The sequence below is a fragment of the Ursus americanus genome, chromosome 1 (assembly GCF_024610735.1).
Source record: "Ursus americanus isolate L20-20 chromosome 1, mUrsAme1.1.p, whole genome shotgun sequence".
Taxonomy (NCBI): Eukaryota; Metazoa; Chordata; class Mammalia; order Carnivora; family Ursidae; genus Ursus; species Ursus americanus.
Window position 1 is genome coordinate 81,944,496 of NC_142127.1, and position 17,747 is coordinate 81,962,242.

General features: G+C 42.2%; 1 protein-coding gene across 1 annotated transcript in view; it reads left to right on the top strand.

The window, feature by feature from the left end:
• UNC80 (unc-80 subunit of NALCN channel complex) overlaps nt 1–17,747 on the top strand; it is a 211,302-nt gene that overhangs the window by 113,920 nt on the left and 79,635 nt on the right. The window contains exons 29-31 of the mRNA XM_087857241.1: nt 3,153–3,353; nt 10,926–11,033; nt 12,868–13,006. Of these exons, the coding sequence (XP_087713367.1) occupies nt 3,153–3,353; nt 10,926–11,033; nt 12,868–13,006 (448 nt within the window). The remainder of the gene's footprint in view (nt 1–3,152; nt 3,354–10,925; nt 11,034–12,867; nt 13,007–17,747) is intronic.

The following is a 17,747-nucleotide window of genomic DNA, read 5'->3' on the forward strand; positions in this document are numbered from 1 at the left end:
AAACTATAGATGTTCCCCCAGGAACAGCTTTAGCTGCATCACGCATTTGATACATCATATGTTCATTATCACTCAGTTAAAATATTTTTTAATTTTCATTTTGATCACACACACTTAAAATCCATGACTGATTAATCCAGTATATGAAGCTATTATCTTCTCTTAGGCTGTTCCTTACTATGGTAGTGATTTCATTGACTACCAGATATGGCGGGTGAAGAATTAGAGAAGCACAGTGATGGAGACATGCCATTGGACATCCGTCCAAACCCATAGACTGTACAACACCAAGAGCGAACCCTCATGTAAACTAAGCACTTTGGATGATAGGGACGTGCCAGTGTAGATTCATTAATTATAATAAACGTACCACTCTGCTGGGAGATGTTGATCACGAAGGCCTCTGTGCATGTGTGGAGGCACGGGGTGTTTGGGAGCTCCCTGTACACTCTGCTCAATTCTGCTGTGAATCTAAAACAAAGTCTACTAATTAAAAAACAAAACAAAACTGTAGGATTATAGAGGCTCCCAGTGGTGCTATCTCCCTCCAGGGAAGATTCACCCTATACTTTGGCAGACGGTATAGATCACCTCAGTCCTATCAAGGATGAAGCTGACTTGACGTGTAGTATTGCTATCCCCCACCCCCACCGCCCACCCTCCCAACACACACCTCTAGTATGAAGCACTCCAGGGTTCCCAGTCACAGTCTGGGGTGTGCCCCCAGTCTTGATGGGTCAGAAACTCCAATTTTGCTTCCCCATCGCAGTGAAACTGTCAAAATCTCCATTCTGCTTGTCAGCTGGTTTCTGCTTGGCTTCTTAGCTACTCAATCAACAAATGTCTAGAAGGCAAGTGTCAAGTCTCATTTCTCCAAACCGCCCTTCTCTACTGTCCACTCAATTCTTCTTCCCACTAGCAATTCTGAACTCCAGTTTTTATCTTCCAGTTCTCATGAAATTGCCTAAAGCTTTGCCTGCCCCCTTGGCCACTTCTGCCTGAAGGAGAACTGTAGCCTGTGCTCACACTGTGCTCACTGCGCTCAATGCCCTTTCTCTCCACATCTTGTCTTTCAGGTCCTGACTACCTCACTGTGTTGAATGCAATCTTATGCATTCAAATATATGTATTCAAATATATATGTTAATATAGATGTGTGTATGTTAAACAACACACATGTATTAGCTTACAGTTTCTATGGGTCAGGAATCCTGGCACAGTTTAGCGAGGTCCTCTGCTTCCAGCTCTCTCACAAGATAGTGATCAAAGTACTGGCCAGGACTGGGGTCTTATCTGATGGTCTGATAGGGAAAGAATTTGCTTCTAAGCTCATGGGATTGTTTAGTAGAATTTCAGTTACTCAAGAACTGTTAGACAGAAGGCCTCAATTCCTAGCTGGCTGATGATCAGAGGCCACCCTCATTTCCTTGCTATATGAACCTTTCCAACATGGCACCTTGCTTTGTCAAAGCCAATAAAGAAGAGTCTGGTTACAGGAGAGAAGTTACTGTCGCATGCAATCTGATCACAGAAGTGACATCTCCTCGCCTTTGCTGCATTCTGTTAGAAGCAAGTCACTAGGCCAGCCCAACCAACAGGAGGTGGTTTCACAAAGGCATTAATACCAGAAGGTGGGATCCGGAGAGCAACTTTGAAATACATCTACCAAAAAGACATCCCTGAGCATAATGTTAAAATTCCAGATTTCTAGGTCACCTCTACCCCAGATACTGAACTAAATCAGAATCTTCTAAACCGAAGTCCAGTCATATGGTCATTTGCGTGTTTATTTGGTTTGGGTTGTTGTTGCTAAGCTTTCTTGGTATTTCTCTTTAGTAGCCAGATTTGAGAATAACAAGGGAAACCTTACAGTTTTTATATGTGCCTGCCTCATACCAGTACCTATAGGAATAGCAGGGATGTCAGTGAATCTCGAGAGAGATCTGATACTCTGTTCAGACAAAACCTTTTTTTTTTTTTTATAACTTTGAAGAGTGTGAGATATTGTTATCCGAGTTTGACAGGGGTATGGAGTTGGTTGTTGTTGTTGTTGTTTTCCTCAGAGTAAGCAGGGCCTCTCGTTCCTGAGGAAATGTGTGGCAGCCCTACCTAGTAGGTTTGATTGGCCCTGTCTACGTAGACTCACTTTATGTTCTCCATCCAATATGGCATACAGTTTCTCACAGGTTCGGTTTTGGGGTAGGAACTGGTTTCATGAAGGATGGACACATTCAGAAGATTACTCTATGCATATTTGACTAGCCTTGTGGACGTTGGAGTGCTAGTGCCTTTTTAGGAAAGCAACTTCAGAAGTTACAAACTCAAAGGCCTTCATTCCTTAACTTAAAAGAACCATATCCTTTCAATGGAGTTCTTGAATCCTACTTGGGAAGGCTAGGTGATATGAGGATTTGAGCCAGATCAAGCCCCAAGAGCCAGATTGGCCCAAAAGCTGGAGAAAAATTAATTTGTAGAGAGAAGAAATGAAGCGCTGTAGTCAGGTTCAGGCTCAGTTGACGGTTATAAGCCAAGGTAGAAGATGCAGAAATGCTTTGTTTGTTTGTTTGAAGATTTTATTTACTTATTTGTCAGAGAGAGAGCACATGAGCACAAGCAGGGGGAGCGGGAGGTGGAGGGAAAAGCAGGCTCCCTCCTGAGCAAGGAGCCCGATGCAGGATTCAATCCCAGGACCCTGAGACCATGACCCAAGCTGAAGGCAGACGCTTAACCTACTGAGCCACCCAGGCGTCCTGCAAAAGTGTTTTCAATTCCACATGGGTAGGCTAGAGTTAGACATCCGACGGCTGTCAAAGGCCAGCCAAATCCTTGGGCACAGAATTTCTCGCCAGTTGATGCTCTTTCACCTGGCACCTTCTAAAACATAAGAGCTGCAAAAAAATGTGGTTTAAGTTTAGAATCTTCATTTGAAACTATTTGGAAATCGTACACTCCACAATAACTGGTTTAAGTTTTTTGAGGTCACTTAACCTTTTCTTGTTTCAAAAAGCCCTTTCTATCAAGTGGGAATGGAGAGAGCCAAGAAGCCAAGTACATAAAGACTTGTAACCCTTCGCTTTCTTGCGGGACTTAGTGACTCACTGCGCTTTGAACCCTGATTGCCCGGTTGAGTCTCGGGGGCGTGTGTGTTCCAGGTCATGATCTTGCTGTGCAATCAGCAGAGCTTCATCTGCACCCACGTTGACTACTGCCACCCTCACTGTTACCTGCACCACAGCCGCTCCTGCGCCCGGCTGGTCAGGGCCATCAAGCTGCTCTACGGAGACACTGTGGACTCCCTCCGGGAGAGCAACAGCAGCAGCAGTGTGGTTCTCCGGGGCAAGAAACAGAAAGAGGTGAGTGAAGCGCCACCCGGTCCTGTGCCCCTGGTAGGGAAGATGATGTCCCAGCAATCTGTTCTCTGGAAATGCAAATTTCAGGCCACCGCAGGTGTCTAAACCAGGTTACAGATCTGTGTGATTTCGAACAAAGAAGGTGAGCAAAGAAAGACAGGTGCTTTGTCTTCGTGTCCATGAGCACACATGGAATCTTTTCCCAGGTTTTGTTTTATTTCTCTGAATGAATATGAATTCATAGGGGTAGTGATGATGAGTAGGTTATGGTGGTAGAGAGAATAATGTCTCCCCAGGATGTCTGCATTCTAATTTCTAGAACCTGTGAATAGGTTACCTTACGTGGCAAAAGGGATTTTGCCTATGGGAATAAGGTAGGAATCTTTTAATTCAGGAAATTATCCTGAATTTCCAGGTGGGTTCCTTGTCCTCCTATGGGTCCTTATAAGTGAAAAAGGAGGTAAGAGAGTCAGAGTCAGAAAGGAGATGGGGCACAGAAGTAGAGGTCAGAGCAATGCAGGGCTGGGGCAGCCCCTAGAAGCTGGAAAAGATGAAGAAATGGATGATTCCCTCGAGCCTCTGGAAGGAACCCAGCCCTGCCAATCCATTTTAGATCTGACCTCGAAAACCGCAAGATAATATATTTGTGTTGTTTAGCACCACGGAGTTTGTGGTAGTTTGTTACAGTGGTAATAGGAAACTGACACAGTTTATCAGTTCCTTGTTAAGGAAAAGTGATAAATGGCCCAACTGTTCACAGATAAATAATAGAGTAATCTAGGTCAAATCAGACCAAAGGAAACTCCTTTAAGAAACTCTTCCATTTTCTAAGCATTCAGCTGCTCTTTCCTGACAAGTACACTGAACAGCTGAGCTGGCAGGAGCTGAAGACAGTAACCAGGGCTGCCGTGCTCCTGCCGTTAAAGCCCTGGGTCACCCACCTGCCCCAGAACAGGCGTGATGGCCGAGACGCCTGACCCAGGGCTGCTGGCCGCCCTTGCAGCTGCTCCTCACAAGTGGTTTTACAAAGAGATTTTGATATAATACCTATTCATTTCAGTGAGCATTCATTGTGCACCTGCTGTCGGCACAATGTGAGGCCAGATATTCTGGGAGGAATAAAAAATAAATAAGTAGTATTAGAGGATTCTTCCCCTAAGGAGTTTGCAAGCCAGGTTTGGCGGGGTGGGGGGAGGGTGTTAAAATTCCAATCAAACAACTAGAGAAAATGAGCAATAACAAAAAATTCACAGTTGAGTCATGCAGCAATTTGTAAGGCTTTAGCACGCACGAAGGAATATCTTTTTTAATTATAATACAGTTCTTGAAGAAGTTTGGGATAATACCCGGAGATCCTAAAGAAAAAAAATCTGTATTTCATGCATCTCCTAAGTGTGCTGTTTGCCTTCCGGGATATGATCTTTCAGTATTTTTTTCAGAGCGTATATGTGAGGCTATAACGCAGGTATATATCACTGACCAAGTGCTTTTTGATTCTTATAAACCTTGTGCCAGAGATACTGTACTTCCCATTTTACAAATGAAAAAGTGGAGGCTCAGAGGGTGGGATTGTCACAGTTCACATCTGTAACATACTTAGCTAGACTTTAACTTAGGAAGATGGAATATCAAATCCAGAGCTTTTTAACTAGACTCTATTGTATCTCATGGTATTCGAACTACACATATTCTGAGGGAAAATCATAGGGGAATAGATCAATGTGGGTAAATTCATGAAACGTCAATGATGACATAAAAATCTATGCATCTATGTTCATGGGCGTATGTATGTATGTAGATATGTATATGTATTCTTATTTAGGTAAGTTCTCCTTCATCTAAAATCTCCCTTACTTTTAGGAGAAAACCATGTATGTTGGAAGTCGCAAAAATATACCAACCTAAATTAATGTTCATTGTTCACTGTACATACTCTGAGATTTCTTACTGCTCCAACTGTACTATACCTTCACCTGTAATCCATATGGGGCCAAACCCAAACATCCTTCAAGATTCAACTCAAATGCCACCTCCTCCTTGAAACCGTTTATGATCTTGCCGGTGTTAACCACAGTGCATACAATGGTGGATGATTGATGTTATTTTCATTCCCTCCATCCTTTAAATTACAGTGGCATTTTACTTGTGCTTTTCTCATTCTTTGTTCATTGATTCATCTGTCCGTCCATCCATCTGTCCATCTATCCATCCATCCATCCGTCCATCCATCCATCCATCCATCCATCCATTTGTATATATTCAACAAATTTTTAAAGAACCTATGGACATGCTGTGTCCATACCATGTGCTGAGTATAATAATGGGCACAAGAGGTATGGCCCGTGGGGGCCTGTCTTCATATGATACACACAACCTGGTTGGAGAGACAGACATTAATCAAATGCCTCAAATTGCTGTAAAATTGCAATAGCAGTAAGAGCAGGGAAGAAGAAACACACTGTGCTGAGACAGCTTATGAGCGAGACTTTGAACTTGTCGGGGGAAATCAGACAGCCTCTCCCATAGAGTGACAAATGAGTTTTGACTGAAGGATGCATGGATGTTAACTGAATACAGAATTTTCCAACCTGAGAGAAGAGCTGAGTACGGAGGACGTGGCTGGAGTAGAGGAGACCGTTGAGCGAGCCGTGCAGGCAGATAGAGACCAGACCACGTAGGGCCCCCAGGCGGTAGCGAGGATTATAGTCTTTATCCTGTGAATCCTGGCAAGTGCTAAGCCTTTTATGATCGCTCTGCCTGCAGAATAGGGCCCCTTGTAGCCCTATTTCTCCTCTGCCACCTAATTATAAACTTCTGGGAAACTGGCAGTCTTGCACACTGTTTCCTATGCGATACCTACCAGAGTTCCTCTCTTAGAGCGGAGGGACAATAAATGTTGAACGGCCGAGTGGGCTGTCTAGTTCATGAGTGCCCTCTGCCCCTAGCCCAGCAAGGACCCTGGCCGGAAGCAGCAGAAGAGGCTTGCCAACCTTAGGCATGCTTACATTTTAGAAAGGCAAAGAGAAAGTAAAGCCAGAGTTAAGTGTCCTCTAATCTTAACGTATTTAAATTAGTCATGCAGGTGAAGAGCTGAAAAAATGTATTGAGTCTGCTGCAATAAACATTTTATTTTCAAAATGCCAGCCTCCTGTGCAAGCTCTTTTTTGTTCTCTCATGACGTTTCCATTTCCTGGGCTGAATCTGTCACATAATGAACAATGCCCCCATTTCTAGGGCCGAAATGAAAATAGAGTAGGCAGCAAGTCAAGAATCAAAGCAGTGATTCTGATTAAAATTGAGCCTTATGAGCAATTGATATTTCATTCCTGTTTCCTTTTGAATTGGTTTTTATGGCAGAACATATCTGTGGCAGCCAGCACATCCTGTAACCCGCGCAACTCTGATCAGGCGGCTAATCTACATTTCAGTGCTCAGAGACACTCTGTGCATCCTGTTCGTCTGTTTTAGTGCACTTCCGAGCTTGAGGCATTTTTATAAACTATATAGTACCTTCACCAAAGAATCCTTTGATTTTTCCTATATATACGTATCCTGTCCAATGCTATATTCTAAACAGAATAAATGCTCACTTAGTGCTTGCTGATGAAAAAAAGGAGTAGATGAAACAATTTTTTTTCCTTTCTGCCAAAAAGGATAGGAGGGTAAAAGGTGATACATGCTGAAAAAGAAAGGGCACAGGGTCTGTAAATTCTGTGAGGGCCAATGCAGGTGGCAAGAGGCCAACTGATTTCCTGCAAGACTCATATTTTTCCAAAGCTATGGAAAACACTGTTGTGAGACCAAGACCAGACCCTAGGTCTTGATTTCATCTGCTAGAATGTCTCCCTGTTCAAAATCACATGTCAAAGATGTGTGAGACCCAAGGGTCTAGGTTACCTTTGGGGAAATAATGAGACTTCTCTCAGCATGAAATATGTTTCCAGGAAGATCTCTTTCCCAGAGAGCTCAGTAGGCTGACTCCAGTTTTCTTAAATTTTATTCCTTTTTGTTTGTTTGTTTTCTAAGATTTTATTTACTTATTTGAGAGAGAGAGAGAAAGAGCACACGAGAGCATAAACCAGGGGAAGGGGCAGAGGGAGAAGCAGACTCCCTGCTGAGCTGGGAGCCTGACATGGGGCTTGATCCCAGGACCCAGAGATCATGACCTGAGCTGAAGACAGCTTAACTGACTGAGCCAGCCAGGCACCCCCAGTTTTCTTAAGTTTTAAATACCACATTATTTCCACAGTACATCCTCATTCGTGGCATTTGTCTCCTTTTATGCTTACCATGATTTTTCATTTGTTTGTTTGTTCGTTATCTATCTCTCCTGGTAAGATAAGTTCTCTAGTAGGGCAAGCACCAAGGGAGTTTTGCTCCACAGTACATCCCCAAAGGTTAGCCCAGTTCCTGGCATTTGTTTAACTCCTGAGAAACACTCTCGAGTTATTAAATTAATTTTTAAAAAATTTAATTAAAATAACTAAGTATTATGCTTCTCTTGTCAATAATCTTTTGTTGCAAGAAACCCATTGAAACTTGTTCAAGTAATTAGAGTTTCTTCAAAGGACATAGCAGAATCTCATGAAACCAGGGACAGACCAGGAAAGAGCCAAGCCTTAAAGGAATGAGAACCAAAGCTGCTGTCCAAATCAGAATGGGCATAGTTTCTCATCTCTGCTTCTTTCTGCATCTCCTTCTACTCCCTCATCTCTGCCCCGCCCCCCAGCCAGATCCTCCTGCTTTGTTCACCTTGTATGTGACCTAAAAATCTCCAGGTTGCATCATCATGGCCCAGTCTCAGCAACCATCACCACATGAATCAGACTCTGTGTCCCTTATCACCATAGGACAGGAATTTGGTGGGCTCCACTCTTCCTCTTTGTGATCCAAACATCATGGGATAAAGCCCTGGTCAGTCAAAGGACTGGTTTTGCGTTGCAAAATAATCAGTAGTGGTCAGAATGAGGAGAGAAGTCACAAAGCCAAATATGGTGACTATGTGTCCAAGACATACACAGAGAAGAAAATGTCAGTGGTCCAAGATCTACACCATGCCACAGCAAGCATGCCCCAAGATCCCTGCCACATCTTGAGGCTATGTAGCTGCCTCTCATTGACCATACCTCCCTCTGGTAGATTGACTCAACAATGAATGCCATCCTCTATTGGTGATACATTCTGTCTTTTGGTCTTGGATTACTAGTCTTGGGATTCTTTACAGGTCCCAGCTTGATGTGTAATTCCAATCAGCATAGGTAACTCATGGTCCAGCGAAATTTCTTACTCTCCCGTGAATAACAAAAGATGCCTTCAGATCTAGCCTCCTGCTCCATCCGGCAATTAGCTGTCCTCTAACCAAGTTTTACATCAAGTTATGAAAGCCAAAAAGCAACTGATGATAGGTTGGTCAGCCTGAGTTAGGGGTAACACCAGCAGTGGCACGTGAGAACTTTCACACGGTATACCGAAGTGCCCATCATCACGTATGCACCCTTGATACCTACCTTCCAAGCCTCAACAAGTCACTCAGGAAGGGCGACTAGCCCATCACCCTAGAGTGAAAGCCCTTTTAATTCCCTTCCTTTCCCTCTAAAACAAGCATCGTCACAATGATGAGGCACCAGAACACACCATGCTTCCTAGGGAAGCGTGCAAGGATATTAGATATTTGACATCTGAGAAGCTTGACATATACCTTCTGTCCCTAGTAAACAGGATTAAACAGAATCCAGAGTGTCAGAGGCAAACATGAATGTTCACCCTTTTTCTTCTAAGCTGGTATCTGCCTGATTAAAGAACCTATAATTTAACCAAGAAGTATTGTTCAAAAGTAACCCTGAAAAAGACAAAATGTCCAGCCAGAGGAGAAAGGGTGAAATATTAACAAAATTTGAAAACCACATTTTAAATCCTATTTTGAAAATCATATTTAATGACCTGGGGAAATACCAGAAGATCCTAATAAAACGAGTTGTTTAAAATTGTGTGCCACCTACATGGCACCCTCACCATTGTGCGAAGATGCACGGAGTGAAGAGAAGGCTGAAAGGAAAAAAGTAACGGCTATCACTGGGTTAAGGGTTATAGGGAGTTTTGTTTTCTTCTTCCAAGTTTTTCTGTGTTTTCCAGACATTCTGCAATTTGCACGTATAGTTTTATAAATAGAATAAATGAGAGATGCCCTTTTTAAAATAACTTGACTTTTTAAAAGATATAAAAGAATATACTTAAAAAAGAATATACCCCTACGTTTATATGGAAAATGATTGCCATATGATTTTAGAACAGTTTCCAAATTATAAAACAGGCATGGATCTTGCTGAATATTGTTTTCACATTCACAGGGGGAAAAATACAATGCAGGATTTATCTCCTCAAATGATACGTGTTCCCAAGTATGTGCCTCCACATTTTGTCTTTAGAAAACACAGCAAGAGCTCTGATTCATTTGTTTCGAAGTAGATTCATTCTAAAAGTTCATTCCATACCAGTGACACACGAGATGCATTGTCTTGGGTCTTTTTGTCAGAGTTTTGAAAGACGTTCTTGGAACATTCGTGTACTTTTAGATTTGCCTTTTTCTTCCCAATATCTCCATGTATAACACTGTGAAGCTCTGTTCAAAAATTCTTAAGGAGTTCCGTTTTTTCCTCAGCTTTGAGGGAGAAAGTGTTTCATTGACATGGAACTGGGAAAACAAATGAGCATTTATTCTGTGTAGAAGGACGGATGCCCTCTTTGCACAGCTTGGAGTAACTAGGAGCCATCAAGATTCCGGATAAATAAACGAGAGCCTGTCACCATTAGGACCCATCATTCTCCCAGCTGCTCCGTCCCCTCCAATCCCTGGCATTTAAGGAGTTGGAGGAAGAAACCCTGTCTTCTCAGTGCTTATGCAGAAGTCAGTTTTATTCTGGACCCTGGTTCAGGAGACAATTTGGAAAAAGAGCTGCTGCTTCCTATAGACGAGTATCATTTTGTTTTTTGTTTTTTAAATGAGTTTCATTTTTTAAAGAAATCATTTTACCTTATAACTCGGGGCTAGATAACAAGTGCTCTGAACTTGTACTTCCTTGATGAGTCTTTTATCTTTTTCTTCCTAACACTCCTTTGGGAAATACGTTCTTTCTTCTATGACCAAATAGCCAACATGTAACATCCAGCCCTGTAAAGGGGCTATTAGAGTGGGTTTTAACTGACTTCATTTTTTAAAAGTTGTATGTTTTTAACAGTTTCAAAAAATACAACTAGCTCTGAAATGAAAGTCAGGAGAGCCTTGTCCTTTTTTAATTCTGCTCCCATCCAGCTTTGTGACTTGGTCAAGTTATTCCGCTTCCTTGGCCCCCAGTTTCCGTCATGGTAAAAGAGGAGTTTGTAGCTAATGTCTCTGAGCTCCCTTTCTTCCAAAATTAACTGTTTTTATCACTTTCAGAAGGTGTGGGCCTACAAAGAGGCCTAAGTCGTCCCTCCCATTAGATGAAAATGGTCGTTTGGAAAATTGGGGGGGAAACATCCCTGCTGGCTTTTGAGAGAATGCAACACTCTTCATCACGTATCTTGTGTTCTTGGCAGTGCTCAGAGAAGTCATGCCTGCGGACGCCTTCTCTGAAGAAGAGAGTTTCAGAGGCCAACCTGGAAGGGAAAAAGGACTCGGGGATGCTGAAATACATCAGACTGCAGGTATGGACGGCTGGGTCAGAAAAGTTCATGGAGCAGTAATCGGGAGGGGGCGCCAGATACCCTGTTTACAACACTCGAGACCTCCAGTGCCCCTCGGTGCAGTGTTAGCATGAAGGCCCCTTTAACTGGTGGGGAAGAGTGCCACCAAGCGTGCAAGCAAAAAAAAACCCCTCCATGTTAGCCAGCCAGCTTGCACAGAGACAGGGCTTGGGGAGCTTGGCTGGAACCATGCCTCCTCCCACTTGCCCACACCATGGAGCCAATCCCCCACCAGCCTGAGGTGGCGATGCTCTCCACTCTTACGGTGTGATTTTCTGGGTTCAAATCCCACAGCTACCGCTGTGGCTCTGGGACCTTGGGCAAGTTGCTTAATTTCTCTTGATCTTAGCTGCCTCATACATAAATAAGACGGGGATTATAACGCTGAGGCCCATTTCAAAGGATTATTGCATGGATTAAAGAGATAGTACACTTATCTACTTATCTAGTGCTTGACGCATTGTTATATTATTACATTCTAAGGTTTAAATCATTACACGTATTCCCCAGGGTGTAGAGGGAGGGGGTGAAAAACAACTTGTTTTTCTGGAAAGCTTTTTTTTCTTTAAAGATTTATTTCTTTATTGGAGAGAGAGAGAGAGAGTGCGCGCGCGTGCACAAGCAGGAGGGGCAGAGGGAGAGAATCTCAAGCAGAGTCCACACAGAGCCCAGTGGGGGGCTTCATCTCAGGACCATGAGATCGCGACCTGAGCTGAACCAAGAATCCGTCACTTAACCGACTGTGCCACCCAGATGCCCTTTCTGAAAAGTTGTTAAAATGATTAAAGACCTAGACCGTCCACAACCTACACCTGAATTATCTGAAACAATGGGGACACCTGGGTGGCTCCGTGGTTGAGCGTCAGACTCTTAGTTTTGGCTCAGGTAGTGATCTCAGGGTCGTGGGATCAGTCTCTGCGCTCAGTGGCGAGTCTGCGATTCTTTCTCTCCCTCTTCTTCTGCCCTTCCCCCTGCTCACGCTTGTGCTCTCGCTCTCTCTCTAAAATAAATAAATAAAATCTTTAAAAAATAGAGTATCTGAAATAATGGATTAAATAGGATTTTTGTGGCCTAATCTAGGGCAATATCCACAATATACAATGTTTCAAAGGGCAAAGGTCACCCAAGTTTACTGGCTTAGAAAACTAACTTTTTTTTTTTTTTTAAGATTTTATTTATTTATTTGACAGAGATAGAGACAGCCAGCGAGAGAGGGAACACAAGCAGGGGGAGTGGGAGAGGAAGAAGCAGGCTCATAGCAGAAGAGCCTGATGTGGGGCTCGATCCCATCACGCCGGGATCACGCCCTGAGCCGAAGGCAGACGCTTAACCGCTGTGCCACCCAGGCGCCCCAGACAACTAACTTTCTGAATGGAGCTCCTTTATAAATTAGAGGCTGCTCATTGCCTCCCGTGGACATCACTTCCTAACAGCAAGGAACACAGGACGCTTTGAAAGTCCACCAGGACTTTTAACACAAAGATCTACTGGCCGGAGTCTTTCTTTTCTCACGGAGCTTATTCTACACTTTATTCCTTAGGCGGCTGCAAAATACTTTTTGTGGTGAGAGCATCACAAAATTAGTGTATCTTTTGTAGTTACACACCAACTGAGGTCTAAAGTTTATCACACGCCATGCCAGGTAGATACGCCATGATAGATACGCTATCATTTTAGAAAATATTTTAAGGTCATTAAAGGGAAGCCGGGAAGGGAAGCGGTACTTGGGTTTCAAGAGGAGTATAGCCATCAGCAGCTTCCAAGATTTTAGGATGTGATTTCCATCTCTTCCCAGGTGATGAGCCTGTCGCCTGCTCCTTTATCTCTGCTCATCAAGGCAGCGCCAATCCTCACAGAAGAGATGTACGGAGACATCCAGCCAGCCGCCTGGGAGCTCCTGCTGAGCATGGACGAGCACATGGCAGGCGCGGCAGGTAAAGAAAGATCACCCACGACCCTGGCCGTCACTCATCCCAGCACTTAAGAAAGAAGCATATCCATTCCCTTTCCCTCCCAGGTCAGATCGAAAGCAATTGCTAGAACTTCAGACAGAACTGTGCGCTCTAGGGAGGAGGCTAAAGTGCTAAGCATACCTTTTACTTTGATCCCATAGTCTGCACAAGAGAGTACATCTCTCCAAGGGTTTTGCCAAATTATAAAAAATGGTTTTCCCCGGGACCTACATTTTCACTGTATTTCACAAAAGAGAAATTCTTTTTGTGTGTTGTGATTTCCCAGATTTACCATGAACCACCATGATTAACTTTATTAAATCTTACACAAGTAATATTTTACGTCCAAATTACAATATTAAAGCAAATTTCTTGAAATTTAGGTGACCTATCCAAAGCCACGTAGCTAGTACAAAGGTACATGAAAAATGGGGGTTCTTCACCTTTTTCCACTTCTTGTACGTACTCTTTTAGTCATACAGATTCGGTTTAATTGCAAAATGTACATGGTAAAAATTCAAATACAGAAGTATGTGAAGCTAAAAGTATTTTCTCTTTCCCATGACTCTTAGTCACTCTCTGTGACAACTTTAAGTTTTTCAGGAGTCCTTCTAGGGTACACTATGCACGTATATCTAAGTACCAGTGTATTGTTGTTTCCTTTTTCACACAGATAGGACATACCATAAAGACTTTTGAACTTTGCAGTTTTCTTTTATATCTAGAAGCTTTTTTTAAGAGTGAAGAAAAATCTATCCAAATCAGGCAGCACCAAACTAGGAGTGTTTAGAAGCACTCCACCAATAGGAGCTCAGAGAGAGGCTTTTATAGAAAAAGGGCAGAAGCAGAGGAAGACAGTTACTGACGACTGCAGCTAAAAGCCTGGTTGGCTGTTTGTGATCGGTTGTCCCTAGCATTATGATTTGTGACCTTGAGGCATGTACAAGCTTAGATTTTGCTTCCTTCCATAGGTCACCACAAGATTAGAGCCACATTATGCTAATGGTCTCCTTATTTGATTAATTTAACAATTACCCCCTTTCAGTCATCCTCTCATACATGACAGATTGACTAAAAATTTGGTCCTAGTGCCCCTCAGTCAGATAGGGGTTACTTGCTCTTGTCTTATTGTGAAACTCATAGGTTATGATGTCAGATCCTTCAAACAATTGTTTTTGCTGTTCATCTCATCATCCGTCTTCTTTCTGCTTCTCCAAGCACTGTGAGACCACGTAATATATGGTCGATGGCTGTGAACATGCATTAAAATCACTGAGAGAACGTAACACACCAGGGAGACCACAATGAGAACCATTAGGAACATAATGCCAAGAGACTGAAGGATGCTTCTCAGCCAGACTCCCTATGAACCAAACCAGTTAGTATCAAATAAGTCAAAGAATGTACCTGGTCTAGCCAAGTGGCTTATTTGTTAATTTCTTGTATTTGCTGCAGTACCAGAGGTTTTGATCCAGGTGCAGCAAGGAGTATTTTACTATCGCACAGCATGTCTGTGTTCAGCCGAGAAGTAAGCAATTCTATTATCTAAAACCCAGTGAGCAAGAAAATACAGAGATTTTGTTGTACAACTACAGCCTTAGCCGGAGATCCAGCCATAGTTGGCAGAGTTAAGGAGCACTGTCTCTCCTGTTCATTAACAAAGAGAAAAAACGAGTAGCAAAAAGGCAACAGGAATAAAGCTGGAATATTGGAGATGATGACTTTGCTCTGTGATCTTGGGAGAGCTGTCCCCAAGATGCCATCTGCATCTGAGGAGGAACTTCCCGAGTCAATTTTAATTTTAGATCTCCAGCTGGCGTGCAGTTCTAAGAGTTTAGAGGATCTCTTTTTAATGAGGGATGTAGACCCACCATTCAAGTGCCTGGAGTTTGGCTGCCATCTGGGTAGTAAGGAGGAGCTGGTGTGGTCCCTTCCAAGGACATTCAAGGGCAGTCTTTGTTCTTAGTGATTCCAAGTCAGAAGGTGGGAAACATTAGTCTGGGGAGTTGTAGCCAGATTATTTGAGGAAACTAAAAGAATTCCCGATCCGGTTTGGTGTACAGCTAAATAACAGAACGTCAAAAATAATGAACAGGACTAGAATCTGGTATCCATGAGTGTTAACAATCTTTTACTGAAACACAATTTTTTCTCTACACTCACCTTCATTTCTATCAAAGATAATCACAGGAAGGTTGATTTGCTTGGAAAAATAAGTCTAGTCTCATTAAACGTGGCCTGATTGTTTATATAAGTACAGTGGAAAGAGCGATCCTTTAGGCTTTTTTCAAATCTGTTTTGCTGGAACTTTTTATAAGGAATCTTAGATTGGACTTTTAAAAACCTCTCCAGGTGAAGAAGCCAAGTGAAGAACTCACCATCAGACTGCGCCTGGAATACCTATAGATTTGGCTTTTCTTGAGGTGCCCAGGATATCTTTTTTTTTTTTTTTAAGATTTTATTTATTTGACAGAGAGGGAGACAGCCAGCAAGAGAGGGAACACAGGCAGGGGGAGTGGGAGAGGAAGAAGCAGGCTCCCAGCGGAGGAGCCTGATGTGGGGCTCGATCCCAGAACGCTGGGATCACGCCCTGAGCTGAAGGCAGACACCCAACGACTGCGCCACCCAGGTGCCCCACGCCCAGGATATCTTGAGTTTCCTGGGCCTTCCAGGAAATGGCCTTCCTTAAGCACCTGGTAAGGCTGCAGGGAATCCTGTAAGCAAGATACCAGGCCAGTTTTTCCAGTGAGTTTTTATTGGCTCCGCAAAGTCAACCTTAGTCTCTTAAAACTGTCTGGTCATATCTGACTTTATGCATCTTCTCAAATACAACATTCCAGTCAAAGTCTTGGTAGTAAAACCAATGTTTCCAGTTGTGCCCTATTATATGAAAACAGGTTCTTATTGAACTTATACAAATAATTATATTGTCATGAAAATAAGAATACTCAATGAGTTTCTGAGTTCTGGAGGAATCAGGTAAGGAGAAAAAGTAAATGTTTCCATTTTATTTATAGCAATATACTTTATAAAATTACTGTAAGCCATAGATAGCTTAAGAGAAAAGAGAAAAAACATTCCCTTAAATCTGCAAAAATAAAACATTAAGGAACCAGCAATGTTTCAAAGAAAAAGGGTTAAAAGAATTATAATTACCCTCATCAGTCCACTCAATCTCGTATCATTAATTCTTGTTCTACTTGAATCGTTTTTTCCAGTAGTTCTGGAAATTCTTAACCAGTTCAATTTTATGATTTTACCATGAATCTTTCTGAAGAAGAAGCACTTTTGTAAAAGCATCAGAGTAAAACAGTAACTATCTGTAAATGACAAAAAGAGCTTTTTTTTTTTTTTTTAAAGATTTTATTTATTTATTTGACAGAGATAGAGACAGCCAGCGAGAGAGGGAACACAAGCAGGGGGAGTGGGAGAGGAAGAAGGAGGCTCATAGCGGAGGAGCCTGATGTGGGGCTCGATCTCATAACGCCAGGATCACGCCCTGAGCGGAAGGCAGACGCTTAACCGCTGTGCCACCCAGGCGCCCCATGACAAAAAGAGCTTTAAAAAAGTAGCTGTAATTGAAGATCTAATGAGAGTTCATTTGATAAAGAAATACAGTTATGTCTGTGGTACACAATAATTTAGGATAATAATTGGATGAGAGTATTGACAACTTCGTAGAAAATAGGAACAATTTCTGGAATACCTGTATTAGTAATTTATTTCCACACACCTACAACTTTGGAAGTTTATTGTCAATGCTTACTTGATGGTTCTTCCACATAATTTAACATACCAAATAAACCTAGTTTAACATCTCTCTTGCAAGGTGAGAGACAAATTCTTTGAGGTTTTCTAGGGAACCTCTGGGAAAACTCAGTCACTTTAAAATCAAAGAGACTTCATTTAGAATTTGATTTGGGGAACTTGCCAAGATGTCAAAAGGTTTGAGCATTTGAGTAAATACGATCTCAGATCACTATGAAAAAATACTTATTTAACTAAAGCCACAATAGATTTTAAAGGCAAAAACAGGGGCACCTGGGTGGCTCAGCGGATTAAGAGTCTGACTTGATTTTAGCTCAGGTCATGATCTCAGGGTCCTGACTTGGAGCCCCATGAGGGCTCTGCACTGCGTGGGGGGCCTATTTAAGATTCCCTCTCTCCCTCTCCCCACCCCCTTCCTCTCTCTCCTCAATCTCAAAAAAAAAAAAAAAAAAAATTGGGTTTTTTTAAGTGATCAAAGAACTGATAAAGACAACATGAAACACAGTAAATTATTCTGGTAAGACACAAAACCTTTGCTTGCCAGGTAGATTACCCAAAAGGTAAAAAAAAAAAAAAAAAACACTTTTCACAATCTTTTATGAAAAGCAGACCGATAGTCCAAGAAAAGTTTGGTTTTTCAGCTGAGACAAAACCAAATTCTAACTTTTTTACCAGTGTGTTTTTAATATTAAAACTCATTTTTTAAAAACTTAAATACATCCGTTCCAGCCTTAGTCAGTTTAACCACATGTAAAATTTATTTTCCAAGATTCCTTTTCTACAAATTTCTACGGTTTTTTTTCATACCCATACAGATTTTGTTCTACCTTTTTAAATCTGCCTCATTCTGGAACAATAGGTCATTTTACTTTTCTTACCTGTTTCTCATCCTTACTTTTTCTAAGTAGTTCTAATTACATATATTGATTGGGGCTTTTAACTCTTAGAATCCTTT